General features: G+C 37.0%; 1 protein-coding gene across 1 annotated transcript in view; it reads right to left on the bottom strand.

The window, feature by feature from the left end:
• Positions 1-608: 608 nt before the first annotated feature.
• The window catches only part of LOC121414520 (sodium/myo-inositol cotransporter-like), a 28,544-nt gene continuing 12,803 nt past the window's right edge, over positions 609-16,349 (bottom strand). Inside the window, exons 9-16 of the mRNA XM_041607726.1 lie at positions 14,889-15,106; positions 14,510-14,645; positions 13,453-13,560; positions 12,399-12,564; positions 8,861-9,032; positions 7,904-8,116; positions 7,452-7,590; positions 609-2,141 (exon numbers count right to left, since the gene is read on the bottom strand). Coding sequence (XP_041463660.1) covers positions 1,894-2,141; positions 7,452-7,590; positions 7,904-8,116; positions 8,861-9,032; positions 12,399-12,564; positions 13,453-13,560; positions 14,510-14,645; positions 14,889-15,106 — 1,400 coding nt within the window. The 3' untranslated portion in view covers positions 609-1,893. The remainder of the gene's footprint in view (positions 2,142-7,451; positions 7,591-7,903; positions 8,117-8,860; positions 9,033-12,398; positions 12,565-13,452; positions 13,561-14,509; positions 14,646-14,888; positions 15,107-16,349) is intronic.

The raw sequence follows: 16,349 nt of genomic DNA on the forward strand, positions 1-16,349 counted from the left end.
ACAAAAAGAGCAGGATTCAAATTCTTAGAGATATAACCTCGTCACCCCTTCAATTTGTACAAATATGATCTCGTCACCCCGTCAATGTTTATAAATCTAATCTCGTCACCTTTTTAATTTGTATAAATATATCGTCACCCCTTCATCTTGTATAAATATGATCTCGTCACCCTTCCAATTCTGATAAATAAGATTTTGTCCCCCCTTCAATATTTATAGAGCTAATTTCGTCACCCTTCATTTTGTATAAATATGATCTCGGCACCCTTCCGATTTTGATAAATATGATCTCGTCACCCCTTCAATTTTTATAAATCTAATATCGTCACCCTTCCAATTTTCATAACTATGATTTCGTCACCCCTTCAATTTCTACAAATCTAATCTCGTCACCCCTTAGATTTGTGCGAATATGAACTCATCACCCCTTCAATTTTATAGATCGAATCTCGTCACCCCTTCAGTTTTGATGAATATGATCTTGTCACCCCTTCAATTTTTATAACTATGATTTCGTCCCCCCTTCAATTCGTATAAACATTTCGTCATCCTCTCTATTTTTATTTTTGGTCTCGCTAGCATAATAGAGCGAGACTATAGGCGCCGCTTTTCCGATAGATAGTTAATGAAATGTGGACATAATCTAGTATCATTGCTAATCTTGCACAAGTCTTAGGTCACTTGATCAAGGTTAAATGTTATTTAGGGTGAATGAACGTAGAAGCATATCATCATCTGGATGTTTTTGTGCATGATTATTGTATAATCATTTTCAAAGACAGCACTGCTGCGATATTGAATCGCGTAATGCAGGTTAGACTGACCGAGGCGCTCCATATGACCTTGTCATCCCCTCAATTTCAATATATATTATCCCATCACCCCTTCAACTATGTTAAATATAAACTTGTAACCCTTCAACTTGTTTATAGATACGATCTCGTCACCCCTTCAATTTTTATAAATATAAACTCGTCACCCCTTACAATTTCAATAATCTAAATTATTTACCCCTATTACTTTGACAAATATAAAATCATCATTTCTTTAAGATTGACAAAAATAAACTAACACCCTTTCAATATCAAAAAATCTATACTCCTCACCCCTTCAAGTTTAATTAATTCAAATTCTCCACTCTTTCAACTTTTTCAAGTGTGAAGTCTAACTTCGTCATCCCTTCAATATTGATTATTTGACATCCAGCACCCTTTCAAATTTTTTTTATTATAAAAGCTTCAACCTCGATTAGGGGTTCAAAATTATTTATTCACCAACATCTATTTTTAATTGTTTAGACCTTAAGGATATGTATCTCGTAGGAGGGTTATCATTTATTGGGGGCATGGTAGCTATATGTATAGAAGCCTTTTGGAGATCATGGACTTCTTGTGGATGCCAAAGAATCATAGAGGGATATTCACATTCCCAAATTTATACAAGGGTAATTATGTGAAACAATTTGACACTGTAAAATTTGAAAACATCCCACCTTGATTCATCATGCTTAAGTAAACAGCCATAAGTAGCCCACCATTTCAACATACCATTTAACGATATCTGCATGGAATTATAGGTTTCATTAACTACCATGACTACCGCACGTCAAAAGCATCTGATGATAAGTAACTTTTTATTGGAATTCGCCTTGGTTTGGTTTTATTTGCCGTTTACAAAATAATGTACAGTCTATACAAATGAAAGGTCGCTGAATATCAACATGAACTTTCAAAGATACGGATGGATTACTCTACTCAGATCCTTTTATATAATGGCTCCTTTCTTCATAGAGGTCCAATAAGCTTATTTATACGTTTACAAGCTTTTATAAGAGGACTACATAAAACAGGTATGATTTACGACTCCTTGACTATCCTGAACACAAATAAGAACCTAGATCCAGTCGACAGAAAAGAATACATACAAAAATACAGACAATCCTATGAGAATGACCATATTGAGATAGAGGAAGATCTTGGCGCGCGGATCCTGCTCGATTGACTTGATATGGCGGATTCTCCTCTCTTCTTCCCGCGCTTTTCGCTGACTCTCTGTACTCTCCATTCCATAGCCACAGAACCATCCAACAAGACGGTTGCAGCCATTCATCCGTCGCTGCCCCACAGTGCGGAAGTCGGAAACTGTTTAGAAGCAATATAAAAAATGTCAATATAAGTGATTATTCACAATATGATGCGAATTTTGTTATACTGAATTATGATGACGAATCAATAGATCCAATTTCGCCTTATTTTGTTTTTCAATTTTAATTATCCTGATATAAATATTTTGTTTTCTGCATTGTAAAGCGCACAGAAAACTACACAAACTATTTTGTAGTCAATATAGGCATCCTTTTGTATATGCTCAATAAGTATATAATTTTATTGTTGTTATTATCATTAGTAGTAGTAGTAGTAGTAATAGCAGTAGTATTATTTTATAATCATTATTATTATTTATCATTATTATTATCAATATTATTATTGTCATTATTGATTTATTTTATTGAAATTTATTAATTTATTCGCATTCACTTATGAATTAATTTTATTCCGCAATGAAAGAATACATCGTGTTGCGTTATTACACACTTTATTTTATTAATGACTTAATACTATACTGTAGAGCGCTTAGAGACTTCTGGCAGCAAAGTATTAAGCGCTACATAAGCAAGTATAATTATTACCAAGAACAAAAATTTATATTTAACATAATAGTGGGGTATGGTGTGTCATCCCGTAGGACTAGCGTGCCAAAATTGATTTTTTGGTTGTTTTGGCTTCAATAGGGTCCCCTTAGACCAAAAATGATGGGGTTCAAATTTTCAGACCCCTCCTTCCCTTTGTGGGGGGTCCTTTTTGGCGCCATATTGGCCTGTACAAAGCCCAATAGGATAATCCATTGTTTTCAACCTTATTTCTCACTTTTCCTCGCCAATTTTATTTCTAAGTTGTCTGAGGTGTACAAGAATGAATATTTGATGATGTTGTGATGTCAATATATTTTCACTTTTACCATACGGGGGGCGGATTTTGCGAAAAATGCCCCAAAATTGTAAAATATTACCCCAAAAATATAATTTTCCCCCTTTTTGGCACTAGAATTGGGACAAAAAGATTACAAAATGAAGTTTATATGTCTTGTTGTACAGTCCAATAACAAAAGAATACATCACATGTAATTTATATGATTGTTCTTGGTAAATTAATGTAAAAGTCACCCCCATTTCAGGATTTTATGCAGTGAAAACCTAACTACAACACCAGAGGGCGCCATAACTTATGATGATGATATTAGTGTGGTACGGTATATCATGACACAGCTCCTGCAGGATTTTTGTGCCAATTTTTTTTTTTTTTATTATTCACTTTGGTCCAATCTATCAGGAAATGATAGGGTTCCAATTTTCCCCACCCTCACCCACTGCCTGAGGGGGGGGGTCACCTATATCAAGACCCACTAAAATCAGGAGTATTAGTAATTTTGCGCCCGGTTAAAAAATGGATTGTTTTATGGTATTTTATCATCCCTAGACAGCTAGAATGCCTATATCTGAAGGCTTCAAGTTAGACGAGCATCCTACCAACCATATCCCCTACCCCCCCCCCCCAACTGACTGGCATACAACTTTCACCATTCGGCCACTCGTTCTAGAGTACAATTTACGATTAAAGGGCTTCAATTCGAATTGTCAATTATATACTTCTCGGCTAATTTCCAATTACTGATAGACAGAAAGAAACACATAAAATATATTTTTAGCCCCCCCCCCCACACACGCACACATGCACATAATTATTATTGAAATAACATGTGGTGTTTAGAGAACTTCCGAACTTACATTGTTTTTCAACAGTTTTTAGTACTAATTGATCTCAGGAATAATGTACTAAAAATCTGCATCAGGGAAAGTTGTTATTTTCAAGATAGTATCAAAGATGGCCACCATTCACTTAAAATTAATGAGTACGACTCACTCATTATCCACCCTAGAATCCTAATCAGTTTCATACTCCATGGTCTAGGAGTTAAAATAATTTGTTGACACAGGATAGAGTGAATATAATGACCCCAGGATACCTGGAAAATATAAGATGGCATCAAAAAAGGCTACCGTGTGCTAAAAATCCGCAATTTGATTCAATGATTTTAAGGGTGAAGTAGTAAATTGGACAGTGAATGGTCTGGTGGGTCCAAAAATCCATGATGGCTTCAAAAAATTTATTCTGAAATGGCTGCTAAACTTAAAGCAGACATAGCTGATTTCATATCGTCCATGGAAATGTGATTTCGATTTTTAATTTTAAACCACTGGTTTGGGTCAAGTAATATATAAGGATAAGTTACAAGGACAGTCAGTGGTCTGGTATGTCCAAAAATCAAAGATGAATTCCAAAAAATTATCTTAAAATGGCTGCTGATACTTAAAGCGGACATAGTTCATTTCATATCGGCCTGGGAGATATCAGGTGAGTGTTTCATAAAGCTGTTCGTAAGATAAGAACGACTTTAAGAACGACTGGTGATCCTTTCTTTTGGTAAATGGTATACACCATAGGCGATGGTTTAGCGCGTAAGAAAAGATCACCACCTTACCAACAGCTTTATGAAACGGCCCCCAGTTTGGTGTCTAAACCGATGGTTTCAAGGGTCAAATAAGACATTGGGATAAGTAAATAAGGGCTGTCCGTGGTCTGGTATGTCAAGAAATGCGATATGGCCTCCAAAATGCAGGGTCTGAATTGACTGTGGTTCTTAAAAGTAGACATAGTTCATTAAAAATGCACATTGTGGATTTGATTTTGGTGTCTACACTAGAGTTTTAAGGATCAAGTATTGTTTCAAGTTGAAAGAACAGTCGGATGTCAAGTTTATCAAAAATCCAAGATTGCTTAAATGACTGCTATTACTTAAAAGTGGATATAGAACATTAAACATTAACCTGGGATATTATTTTGGTGTCTACACTAGTATTTCAAGAGTTGAAATTAAAAATATTCATTAAGGACTGGCTACAATGACTATGCAGTTATCCATTTTGCCTTAAAATCCAAGTTGGCTTTAAAAATGGGTTCCAAAATGACTATTGTTACTTAAAAGTGGAGAAATTATTCAAACAATACCAACATGTGAGAAATATTAAATGTATATACACTTAAATGTATGGGATAAGTTATCATATTGATTCATGAGTTTGTAATAGCACCCATTTGATGAATTTTTAAAATCTACCATGGATTTTAGACAAAATGGAAAACTAAATATCCTTGTTATTTGTTGAATGTATTATCTGACCCTTTATACCACCATGTAGACATCCAAATTATTCCTCACATATTAATATTGTATGAACTCTGACCATTATTAATGAGTTTTAGGAATCATTTTAGATGCCATTTTGAAAACTTTCTTGGATTTTTAGGCAAAATGGACAAGTGCATAATTATCTTTGTAACTAGTCGAAAGTATCACTATAATCATGAAACCATTGAGTGGACACCAAAATCATATGTCCTTGGTGAATTTTAAATGAACTATGTCCATTTTTAAGTAACATCATTCACTTTAGACTCAGATTTCTTCACGCCATCTTGGATTTTCCGACATAGACCAATGACTGTCCTTGTTATGATATGATAATATTAATAATATAGGTATATTAACCTAGGGAAGCCACTTCAGTTCTAAAAACTGTTCTACCAGCGGGCCTTGCCATTATTATTACCCCTGCCTTAGATGGGCTGCCTATATAGGCGCTCTAGCATTCAAGGAATTTCTTCGCGCATTCAGGGAATTTCTTCCTACCGGGTACCCATTTACCTCACCTGGGTTGAGTGCAGCACAATGTTGATAAATTTCTTGCAGAATGAAACTATGCCATGGCTGGGATTCGAACCCACGACCCTTTCAAAGTCAAAAGACCAATCCACTGGGCCATAACACTCCAACGGTTGTAACTAATTTTCTGACTTTAAAAATCATGGTTTAGACATCAAACCATATTATTGATGGATATTACATGTCCACTTGTAAATAACAGTGGCTATTTTATACTCTATTGTTTAACACACTCGACCAACGACTCTCCTTGTAACTTATTCTAATGTATCATTAGACTCACTTTTCCATGGTAGTCACACACATTCATATTCCCGGATATTGAACAAACTATATCGGTTTTTCAAGCAGCAACAGCAATTTCAAACTCCATTTTTGGAAGCCATCTTGGATTTTTTAACATACCGGACCACCGACTGTCCCGGTATGTTGAGTCCAAGATTGCCTCCAAAAGTTAAATAAATAAAAAAAGGAAACGGTATTCTTGTCCCAATTTTGATCGTTGAAACCATGGTCTAGACACCGATTCCATCTATCTCAGGTATATAAAATGTGCTATGTCCATTTAAAGTATCAACAGCCATTTTAAACTCCATTTGGAAGCCATCATGGATTTCTGGGTCCTTGTACCTTTTCCCGATATACATGTACCTCTTCACCCTCAAAAATCTTTGAATAGAAACCAAGTAAAGGTCACTTAAGTACCAAAAAAAGAATCCAGGATTTTTTTATTTTAGCCTAAGGTAGCTATTTTGCCCCCCCCCCCCCCGGGAGGTGGGTAGAATCAAACAAATTAGATGCCCATACTATGAATGGGCATTGGAAATAATTACTCTTGAAATGTGTCAGCTTTCAAATTTATTGATAAAATTACAGTGGCTAGAATTTGATTTTTTTAAGGAAGTGCTTATCATAAGTTATGGCGCCCTCAAGTGTCGTAGTAAGGTATTCACTGCATAAAATCATGAAAATGGGGATGATTTTTACATCAATTGACCAAAAATAATGATATACATTACATGTGGTATATTCCTCTGTTGTTGGATTTTATAAAAAGACATATTCATTTCATTTTGTAATCCTTTTGTCCTAATTTTAGTGCCAAAAAAGGGGAAAATAATATTTTGGGGGCAATATTTTACAATTTTGGGGCATTTTTCGTAAAGTCCGCTCCCATAGGGTAAAATTTAAAAAACATTGACATCACAACATCATCAAGTATTCATTCTCATACACCTCAGACAACTTAAAAATATAATTGGTGAAGAAAAGTGAGAAATTAGGATGAAAACAATGGATTATCCTATTGGGCTTTGTACAGGCCAATATGGCGCCAAAAAGGACCCCCCACAAAGGGAAGGAGGGGTCTGAAAATTTGAACCTCATCGTTTTTGGCCTAAGGAGACCCTATTGAAGCCAAAACAACCAAAAAATCAATTTTGGCACGCTAGTCCTACGGGAGCTGTGTCAGTGACATACCGTACCACACTTTATATTTAACATAATGTTTGACTACCAAACCCATGCGTACAATTTTACTCCCCCTCCCCCCTAAAAAAACGCTTCCTTGAGGATGACATGAAAATAGTGACTACGATGTTGTGACTAACCATGATTGTCTGGTTTGGCGTTTTCGGCTGATCCCATCATCATCATCCCTGCTTCATCGGCTTCATCGTGGTCATCGTCGTCGTCTTCATCATTTCTCTTCTGCTTACTGAACCGGGTGCGGAATGTAGTACGAATTAACTGATCAATGAAATAGATATTTTAAGAAAAGGGGTTAATACATGTAAACATTTCAGCCATCGTATGCCGGCAGCTTAGTGTCGTTTTAAATTGTTTATTCAACGTGATTTATGTCATGGTAATCTTTCACACATCAAATGCATAAGGATTTAGCACTCAAATATGTCTTAATGCAACTGAATGATTTATTTCGGGAGGTGGGGGAGGCTTACTTACCATCATTGTTATTAATCATCATTAATGTCATTATACACGCCTACTGAGTAACGCAACTCTTTTTTGCAACTTGAATCAGAGGTGACTACATCCTTACCATTTCTTTCGGCGGTGGTTCGGTGAGGAGACTGACGACAATGTCAACCACTAGCACAACGGAGAAGAGAATCAGGTTGAAATAGAAGTAGTGTATTCGGATGACCTTCGGGCGGGTGTCCTCTTCCCAGCAAACTGGTTCCGGCCAGATGAAGTCGAACGCTAATCGGATAAACCCGGTGATGGCTCCGCTCATCAGTCCCCAAAATGCTCCCTAGATAAAGTTCAATTTGATATCAAGGAGCTCATTTAAAAAAAACCACATCGGTAGAGTCTTTAATTCAGCGTCTCATCTTTCCTTTATTTTATTGACAATGATACAATTTGTATTGACGTTTTTATTTGCATAAATAACTGCATATTAAAATAAAAGTTAGATGACAGATTTTTCGAAAATATAAAGTAAAATGAATAGTTTTTAGAAGTTGTTTTGCCTCACCATTGACTTACTTATCTCATTTTAGTTTTTGTTTCATTATATTGATATTTTTTGTAACATAATTGTAATTTCAATTATAATTTCTACATTCATTTCTTAAATATCATCATCGCTGTTACTTCTATTCTTTTTAATTCATTCATTTATTTGTTTATGTATTTATTTGTTTGTTTGTTTATTCACTCATAAATTTATGAATTTGTTTACTTATACAAAGAATGGGGAGTCATTCATTTTTTGCTAACCTTTTTTTTTTTTCTTGTCAATTTTTTTCTCTGCGTCCCCCCTAAATTCACGTGGACCCCCATTGAAACGTGGGTTGTCCCCCCCTAAAATTTAGGTTGATTACCTTTTTTTGGGGGGGGGGGGGGCTTGTCAAAATTTTTTGGAGCACTTGTCCAATTTTTTACATGTGTCCATCCCAAAATTTCAGGTAGACACCCCAAATTTTTTTTTTCCTTCCGCCGAGAATGGGGAGTCATGATTAAGGACAAAAGTACCATGTATCTACGCTTATACCTGTTCATTGGCTCGAGGCCAGAGCAATGCCAGGAGATAGACGGCACACACAGCTGGAGTAATGCGACCCTTGATCTGAACAAAGTAACGTAACAAACCATCCCCTCCTTGAAGTAACTCAATAGCTGGAATCCACAAGATACTCAGGGCAGTGATAACCACTACACATACCCTGATAAAATAATAATACAATCAAATGAGATATTCAAATTTAGAAAATATACTTTCGGGGTGCATAATTATTCTAAATAAGGGCGTTGTAAAAATACAAGTTTGACAAATGTAAACTCGGCAATCCTTCGACAAAGGCTAAACATTACAATACTTCATACTTCAACTGGGCGTTGTGGCGTGCGCCTGTAATCCAAGCTGTGGGGAAGTTACAAATTGATGCAGAGGTCGAACCCCGGTTCGAGCCCTGGTCACGTCTTTCGGATGGTGACGTTAAAGGTCGGTCCCAGACGTAAATAATCATATCTGATTGATACACGTCTGACAAAACTCAAACACACACACACACACATATTTTGACAATATATCTATACCTATTACTTATTTAATTTTAATTAATCTAAGCCTCTTCTATTTCGAAAATTCTAAGTTGTCAACCACTCTAAATCTAACTTGTCATCCACCCTCCGACACCGATAAATCTAAACTTGTCACACCTCCGATTTGAATAAATGTAAATTCGTCATTGCATCAACTTTGACAGATCCCAACTCGCCACCTCTATTTAGATGAACTTGTCACCTCTTCAACTTCCACAAATCTAATTTAGTCACTTCTCCAACTTTAAAAAAAGTTTTCTTTACTCCCTTTAATTTTGATCAATCTCAACTCGTCACTCCTTCGTTTTCGATATATCTGAACTCGTCATCCCTTTCATTTCGATTAATATAAACCCGACACCCTCCAATTTTCTATAAATATAAACTCGTCACCCCTTCAATTTTTCATAAATATAAACTTGTCACCCATTCAATTGTCGTTAATACAAAATTCGTCAGCCCTTTAGTTTCGATAAACTAAACTCGTCATCCCTCCAACTTTAATAAATCTGAACTCGTAATTCCTTTGATTTTGATAAACCTAAACTTCACCTCCGTAAATTTAGATAAATCTTTACTCTTTAACTTCGACATATCTAAACTCTCCGTTGTTATTAATGTTTAGATCAACGCGGAACTTTGTCACTTCAACAAATATTCTCGAAAACCTCAATTTTTCGCAACACAAAATTTGACCCATTTCAACTTAGGGAAATCTATACTATTCGTACGTTCAACGTTAAGAGATTTAAACTCGTCACCCCTTCAATGTTGATAAATATAAAATCTCCATCCCTTGAATTTTGATAAATCTAAACTCGTCACTCCTTCAACTTTAACAAATATAACTCAAAGCTATTCCATTTTTGACAACTCAAAATTCGGCACCCTTTCAACCTCGGAAAATCTTAACTCATCCCCTTTCGGTATAGATATACATGAACCCTTCGCCCCTTGTATTTTGATAAATTTAAACTCATCAGCCTTTTAATTTTTTTCAAACTGAACTCGTCACCCTCCAACCTCGATAAATCTAAACTCTTCATCCCGTCAATCTTGATAAACTAGTAACTTCTCCCACTTAAACAAAACAATGACTCGGAAACTAACCTTTTTGACATCTCAAAATTCAACTTTGATAAATCTGAACTCGTCGTCCCTTTAAGTTTAATCTACACTTACCACTATTTCAACTTTGGGAAAAATAAACTTGCTCCCTATTAAAAGATGTATATCCGCACTCGTCACCCCTTCAGTTCTGATCATTATCGCTGTTGGTATTCAAGCTCGTCACTATTACGATTTTGACGAATTTAAACTCGTCATCCCGGCCTTCCATTTTTACAAATCTAAACTCGTCACCCTTCTTCGTTGATAAATCAATCTATACACGCCAACTTTAAATTTTGATAGGTATAGACTCGTCATCCCTTTAATTATGATAGATTTAAACTCATCACCCCTTCAATTTCAGCTATTTCAAACTTGTCATTCTCTTAATAGCTATAATTACAAATTCGTCATGCGGTAAATTCGACTAATGCAAACTCGTCACCCTTTTGATTTTGATTTTTCTAAACTCGTCATTCCTTCAATTATGATAAATCTGAACACGTCACAACTTTAATTTTGATAAATATGAACTCGTCATCCTTTAATTGTACAATGTAATAAGTATAAACTCGTCACCTCTTCAACTTCACTAATTCTAGACTCGTCACCCCTTCAATTTATATAAATATAATCTCGTCACCCATTCTACTTTGATAGATATAAACTAGTCACCCATTCCATTTTTGAAAATATAATCTCGTCACCCCTTCAAATTTGATAAATATAAATATGTCACCCATTCAAATTTAATGAATATGATTTCATCACTCCTTCAGTTTTCATAAATCTAAAACTCGTCATCCATTCACTTTTTATAAATATGATCTCGTCACCCATTCGATTTTTATAAATCTGAACTCGTCGACAATGGCGGATCCAGGGGAGCGCACATCCTGCCCTTGTCCCCCCCCCCCCTGGAGAGACATATTCAAAATTCAAATTTGTAATGTAATTTTACCGTTCTAACACAAGTGTGCCCCCTTTTGAAGCCCTTTTTTGCTTGCCTCCCCCTGGCAAATCCTGGATCCGCCCCTACTCGTCACTCCCTTATTTCTTTATGAATTTAATCTCGTCACCCCTTCGATTTTTTACAAATACAAGCTACTCACCTCAACTTTAATAAATATAAACTCGTCACCCCTTCAACTTTCATAAATATAATCCCGCCATCCCTTCAATTTTCATAGATTTAAACTCGTCAGCCATTCAACTTTGATAAATAAACACTCGTCACAAATTCGATTTTTTTTATAATAAATATGATCTCGTCACCCCTTATTATCGCTAAATCTGAACTTGTCTGCTAAATTTTAAGCTCACTGGGGACATGGCTAGCAGCAACTATCTGCACAGATTAAAGATAATCTCTAAGAAACACTTACTCTGGTTCATAAACGAAATCATAACACTCCATACCATTCATGGCTGTTGGCGGGGACAGCGCCAAGGATTTTTAATAGGCCAATTGGAAGTGACTAAATTGATTAGCAGAGATAAAAAAATTATTACATGATCCAGATTAATTAATTATAGTCTTCTCTCTTCCCTCTGCTTCATTTATATTTTTTTCTCTTATATGTTTCATTACTTGAAGAAAAAGACTTAGCAGTGCCCTGTCCACGGAGGATTATTTTATTGTTACCGGGGTTGTTAAGCATTGTCACAGCAACCCCAGTAAACAATAGATAATCCTCCGTGGTCAGTTCCGGGAACTATAGGGGCGGTTGTTCCCCTACACCCTTGTATTACCAATACCGAGTCATGATGATAGATTTTACATGTACATATATATTGGAAAAAGACGTTCATGCGTCACATTTTGCCGAGCGTCATATATGCTATGTGAAGGGAATGGGGGGAGATACAGTACTTACCTGCCGACAATCATCATCTCCCGCACTGAAGGGACTTTCTTCGAGAATTTGATTCGGAAGAAAGACCATACATCCACTGTAAACAGAGTACTGACGCTGTTAAAGAATGATGTCAAGCTACTCACAACAGCCGATAACATCACAGCTAACATCACTCCACGGTAGCCTTTTAAAGTAAAGGTACAAATATGATTATATATATCAAGGAAGTGCTGTATTATTACGTGATTTTTCATACTCATGATGCAGGGAAATTGTTATCAGAGAGATTCATTCATTGTATATGCTCCAGCACCACAAATGGGTCATCTATCAAAACATGTAAGGAACTATTCTCTGACCAAAAATTATCAAAACTACATTTTGATATCTTGCTTGTTTATTTTCATTATTGAGTCATTTATTTGTTCTATTTTCTATTATATTATTTTAGTGTTGGTGTGTATTTCAGTTTTGTTTTTATTATTTTATTTTTTATTCATTCAATTTATCAATCTACTTACCTAATTTAATTACATATATATTTATTCACTTATTTATCTATCTATATATTTATTAATTTGCTTTTGTGGGTGCACCTTTTTTAAGAAACACACTCACCAGTTTGCAAGTGTTGTCTTATAAAAACGTACATCATATGATATAGCATACTAATTGTATGTAAATATGCAGTATCCCTACTGAATTCCAAAGCTATTCACAACCGCATCCATAAAGTTTGATGTTTTATGCAGGTATAAAATTTCATGATAGCCTGTTCTATCCGACAGTTACCAAAGTAACAGACTGCTTCTCAGTCAGTAGAAACAAAGGAAAGTTGTCAGATGTGACAATTTTCTTGTCGAATACGTTGATGAAACGCTCCCGAGTAGTCGGTTTCGGTTCCGCTGTGACCGTAGGAAAATTTCACAGTGCCACCGGTTTAACCGATTCAAAACTAACAGAAAGTACACCATAAGACATACTGTACAAGCCATAAGACATACTGCACAAGGTGTGATCGGGTTTGGAATTGGTTTATGTGTGTGAGTGCGGCATGAGAATTGGCACATACCTGAAGGTAAGAGGTTCAATACCAGGGAAGGAAAGGCGTAGTTGGCACACCCTTTCTCATTGCCGCAGGCTGCCAGACAGGCCTCGGGCGATGCACATGCCACCAAATCTGAATTACGAGAAAGGAAAATAAGATATGAGGTAGCTATTCTATTTCATTTTGTTTATTCTCGTAATTATCTAAGGGTTATACACCACAACATTGTTAAAATGAGCTGTAGTCCATGAGCTCATTTAAATAAATTGTTGTAATAACATATTTACAATTTGGGTCGTGTGGCCCAGTGGTTAGAGCTCTGACCTCATAATTGCATAGTTGTGAGTTCGAATTCCTACTCTGCCATTGTCTTTACTTTGATAAAAAAAGTCCCGAAAGTAATATCTGTCGTCTATAAGGTCAGCCACTATGACTGATTAACCTAGACGTAAAATGTTTCCTAGATAATTGCTTATATACGGGCTTGGCGTTTACCAGCAAAACGCTGTCCTGTCGAGTTCCTATGTGAGCTACCATAAATAGAAACAATAACAGTGTTTTTGCATGGTGGCATAAACAATCGCGGCAGTAGCTTATTGTACACCATGTGTAGAGTCTTGGAAGGACTAAGCGAAAGTGGAGAGAGGTAGAAGTTGCAATTTGTATCAAATTATGAACGTTCAGACAAAAGATCCTTTTCAAGAATTAATTTTCATTTAGAACCGCGCCTTTTGTATTGTTTGTAACCAATTTATTAGAGAGGTGTTGTGGCTCAGTGGATACGCCTCCGTACTGTGAACCACAAGGTCCGGGGTTTAAATCCCACTGCAGGACTAGCGTCCTTTGGCAAGGCGTTTATCTACATTTGCCACTCTCGACCCAGGTGTAGGAAATGGGTACCCGGTAGGGAGGAATTCCTTGAATGCTCGATGCGCCCGATCAGGGCAGCCGTGCTAAAGCCGGGGTGATAGTATGCGGCGCTTTGAAACATTTTTATCAAGCGCTATATAAATGTTGCTTATCATTACTATTATCATTATTACTAGAAAATAAAAATGGCATGACGATAATTTTGACTGACCTGTGAAGAGGATTCTAGCGACCATTCCTGGGATAACAATCATGAAAAGTGGCAGGATCTTGGCATATCCAGCGAAGACGCATCCACCTTGAGCGTGAGACAGACTCTTCGCTGCTAATGTCCGCTGGACCATGACCTTCAAGAAAGGACGAAAATGATAAATAAACATTCAATAGTTGTTATGTCTAGAGATTGCTCTTGCACATAAATAAAATCGTGTCATCCCTTAATCACTCTCTCTCTATTTTTTTAATTGCTCTCCTCCTCCTCCCCCTCCTCCTTTTCCTCCTCCTTCTTCTTCTCTTTCTTCTTCTTCTTTTTCTTCTTCTTCTCTTTCTCTCTCTCTTTCTCTCTGTCCCATATTTCTCATGATCCTTACCTGTTCGGCGCAAAAGTAAGTTATTGACGCGGTTGTCTGCCCAAGGAGAAATCCTATCCAAGGAAAATCCGAATTGTACGGATCGGCGCTCCGGAGCATTTGGAATGCGTGCGGATTCGGATATCCGCACGAATAATTCGGCCTGTGAAGGGTGTCGTTGGGAACGGCCTGGAAATACCTCACTTTCAGCTCTTCAAAACTCCCGATTTGTTTATAACCTTGAAATAGGAAAAAAACATACAAAGTGGAGACCATGGTCACAACTAACAATAAATGCCAGAGAGACAACAAATCTTACTTAAAATCTTTATATGCAAAAGAGCCACTTATCGCACTCGTCAACATGGTCAAGGGGTGATACTAGGGACCCATCCTTTCGGAGTGAAGTGTACAACCTTACAGAGAGCATTGTAGCTCCTTCTGGAGTAAAATGTGCATATGTTTAGACACTTTCGTTCCAAAAAGGAGATAATATGCTCTTCAAAAGATGAAAACCTCACTTTAGTAAAAATGGCCGCGAGGGAGGTGTGATTATGGACCAGATTAACTATTTTGCATGGTTTGTCTAGCTGGCAGGATTTGGTTCAAGGACTATAATACGATAATGAACTGTTCATGACCACCCTGGTTAATCTCTGAGGCACATTTAGAGGTGAATATCAAATGTGACCACCTTCTTAAAATCTTTATGCCAAAGATATGCTCGACGATAATGGCGCGTGAATGCGGGTTTACTCATGGTTAGATTTATTGTATTGGGTAGGTCTAATCTTTTCGCAAAGTTCACTATTAGAAAGTACATCACCTGGGCATTAGACTAAATAAGAATTAGACTAAGTGAGTATCAGACCAAGTGCAGTGCAGAACAGGATCCAAGATTTTTCAAGGGAGGGGGGGGGGGCACATTTACCCGAGGAAAAATTTGACAAGCAAAAAAGAAAGATCCTCACTTTCAAAGTGGGTTGGGCACATTTATGCTACGAATTTTCATCGGGCATCTTCGGGAGGAGGCGCGATAGCTCAGTCGGTATAGAGCGGGGGTTTCGGATTCCGGTGACCCGGGTTCGATTCCCACACGGTCCGCGAGTGCCCTTTGGTAAGACATTAATCCTCATTACCAAGTCCCTCGGAGAAGACCTTAAGCCGTCGGTCCTCTGGTCGCTTGCCTATAAGTATTCATGATTTCTTCAGGCAATCAGGTAAAACAAAAATCACCACCAAAAATCACCCCCAACCCCCCCCCCCCCCCTGGATCCGCCAGTGGTTCTACTCATGGGGCATTTGAAGAGCAGGGGCCCGTTGCAGAAAGAGTTGCGTTTAAACGCAAGTCAAAAAATCAATCGCAAGTACCAAATGCGCGCTGTTGATTGGTTGAAAATCAAGTTGCGGGTGATTTTTACAGTTGCCATTGATTGCAACTCTTTCTGCAACGAGCCCCAGATCAAATGCTATAGACCAAGT

The sequence above is a fragment of the Lytechinus variegatus genome, chromosome 4 (genome assembly GCF_018143015.1).
Source record: "Lytechinus variegatus isolate NC3 chromosome 4, Lvar_3.0, whole genome shotgun sequence".
NCBI classification, from domain to species: Eukaryota; Metazoa; Echinodermata; class Echinoidea; order Temnopleuroida; family Toxopneustidae; genus Lytechinus; species Lytechinus variegatus.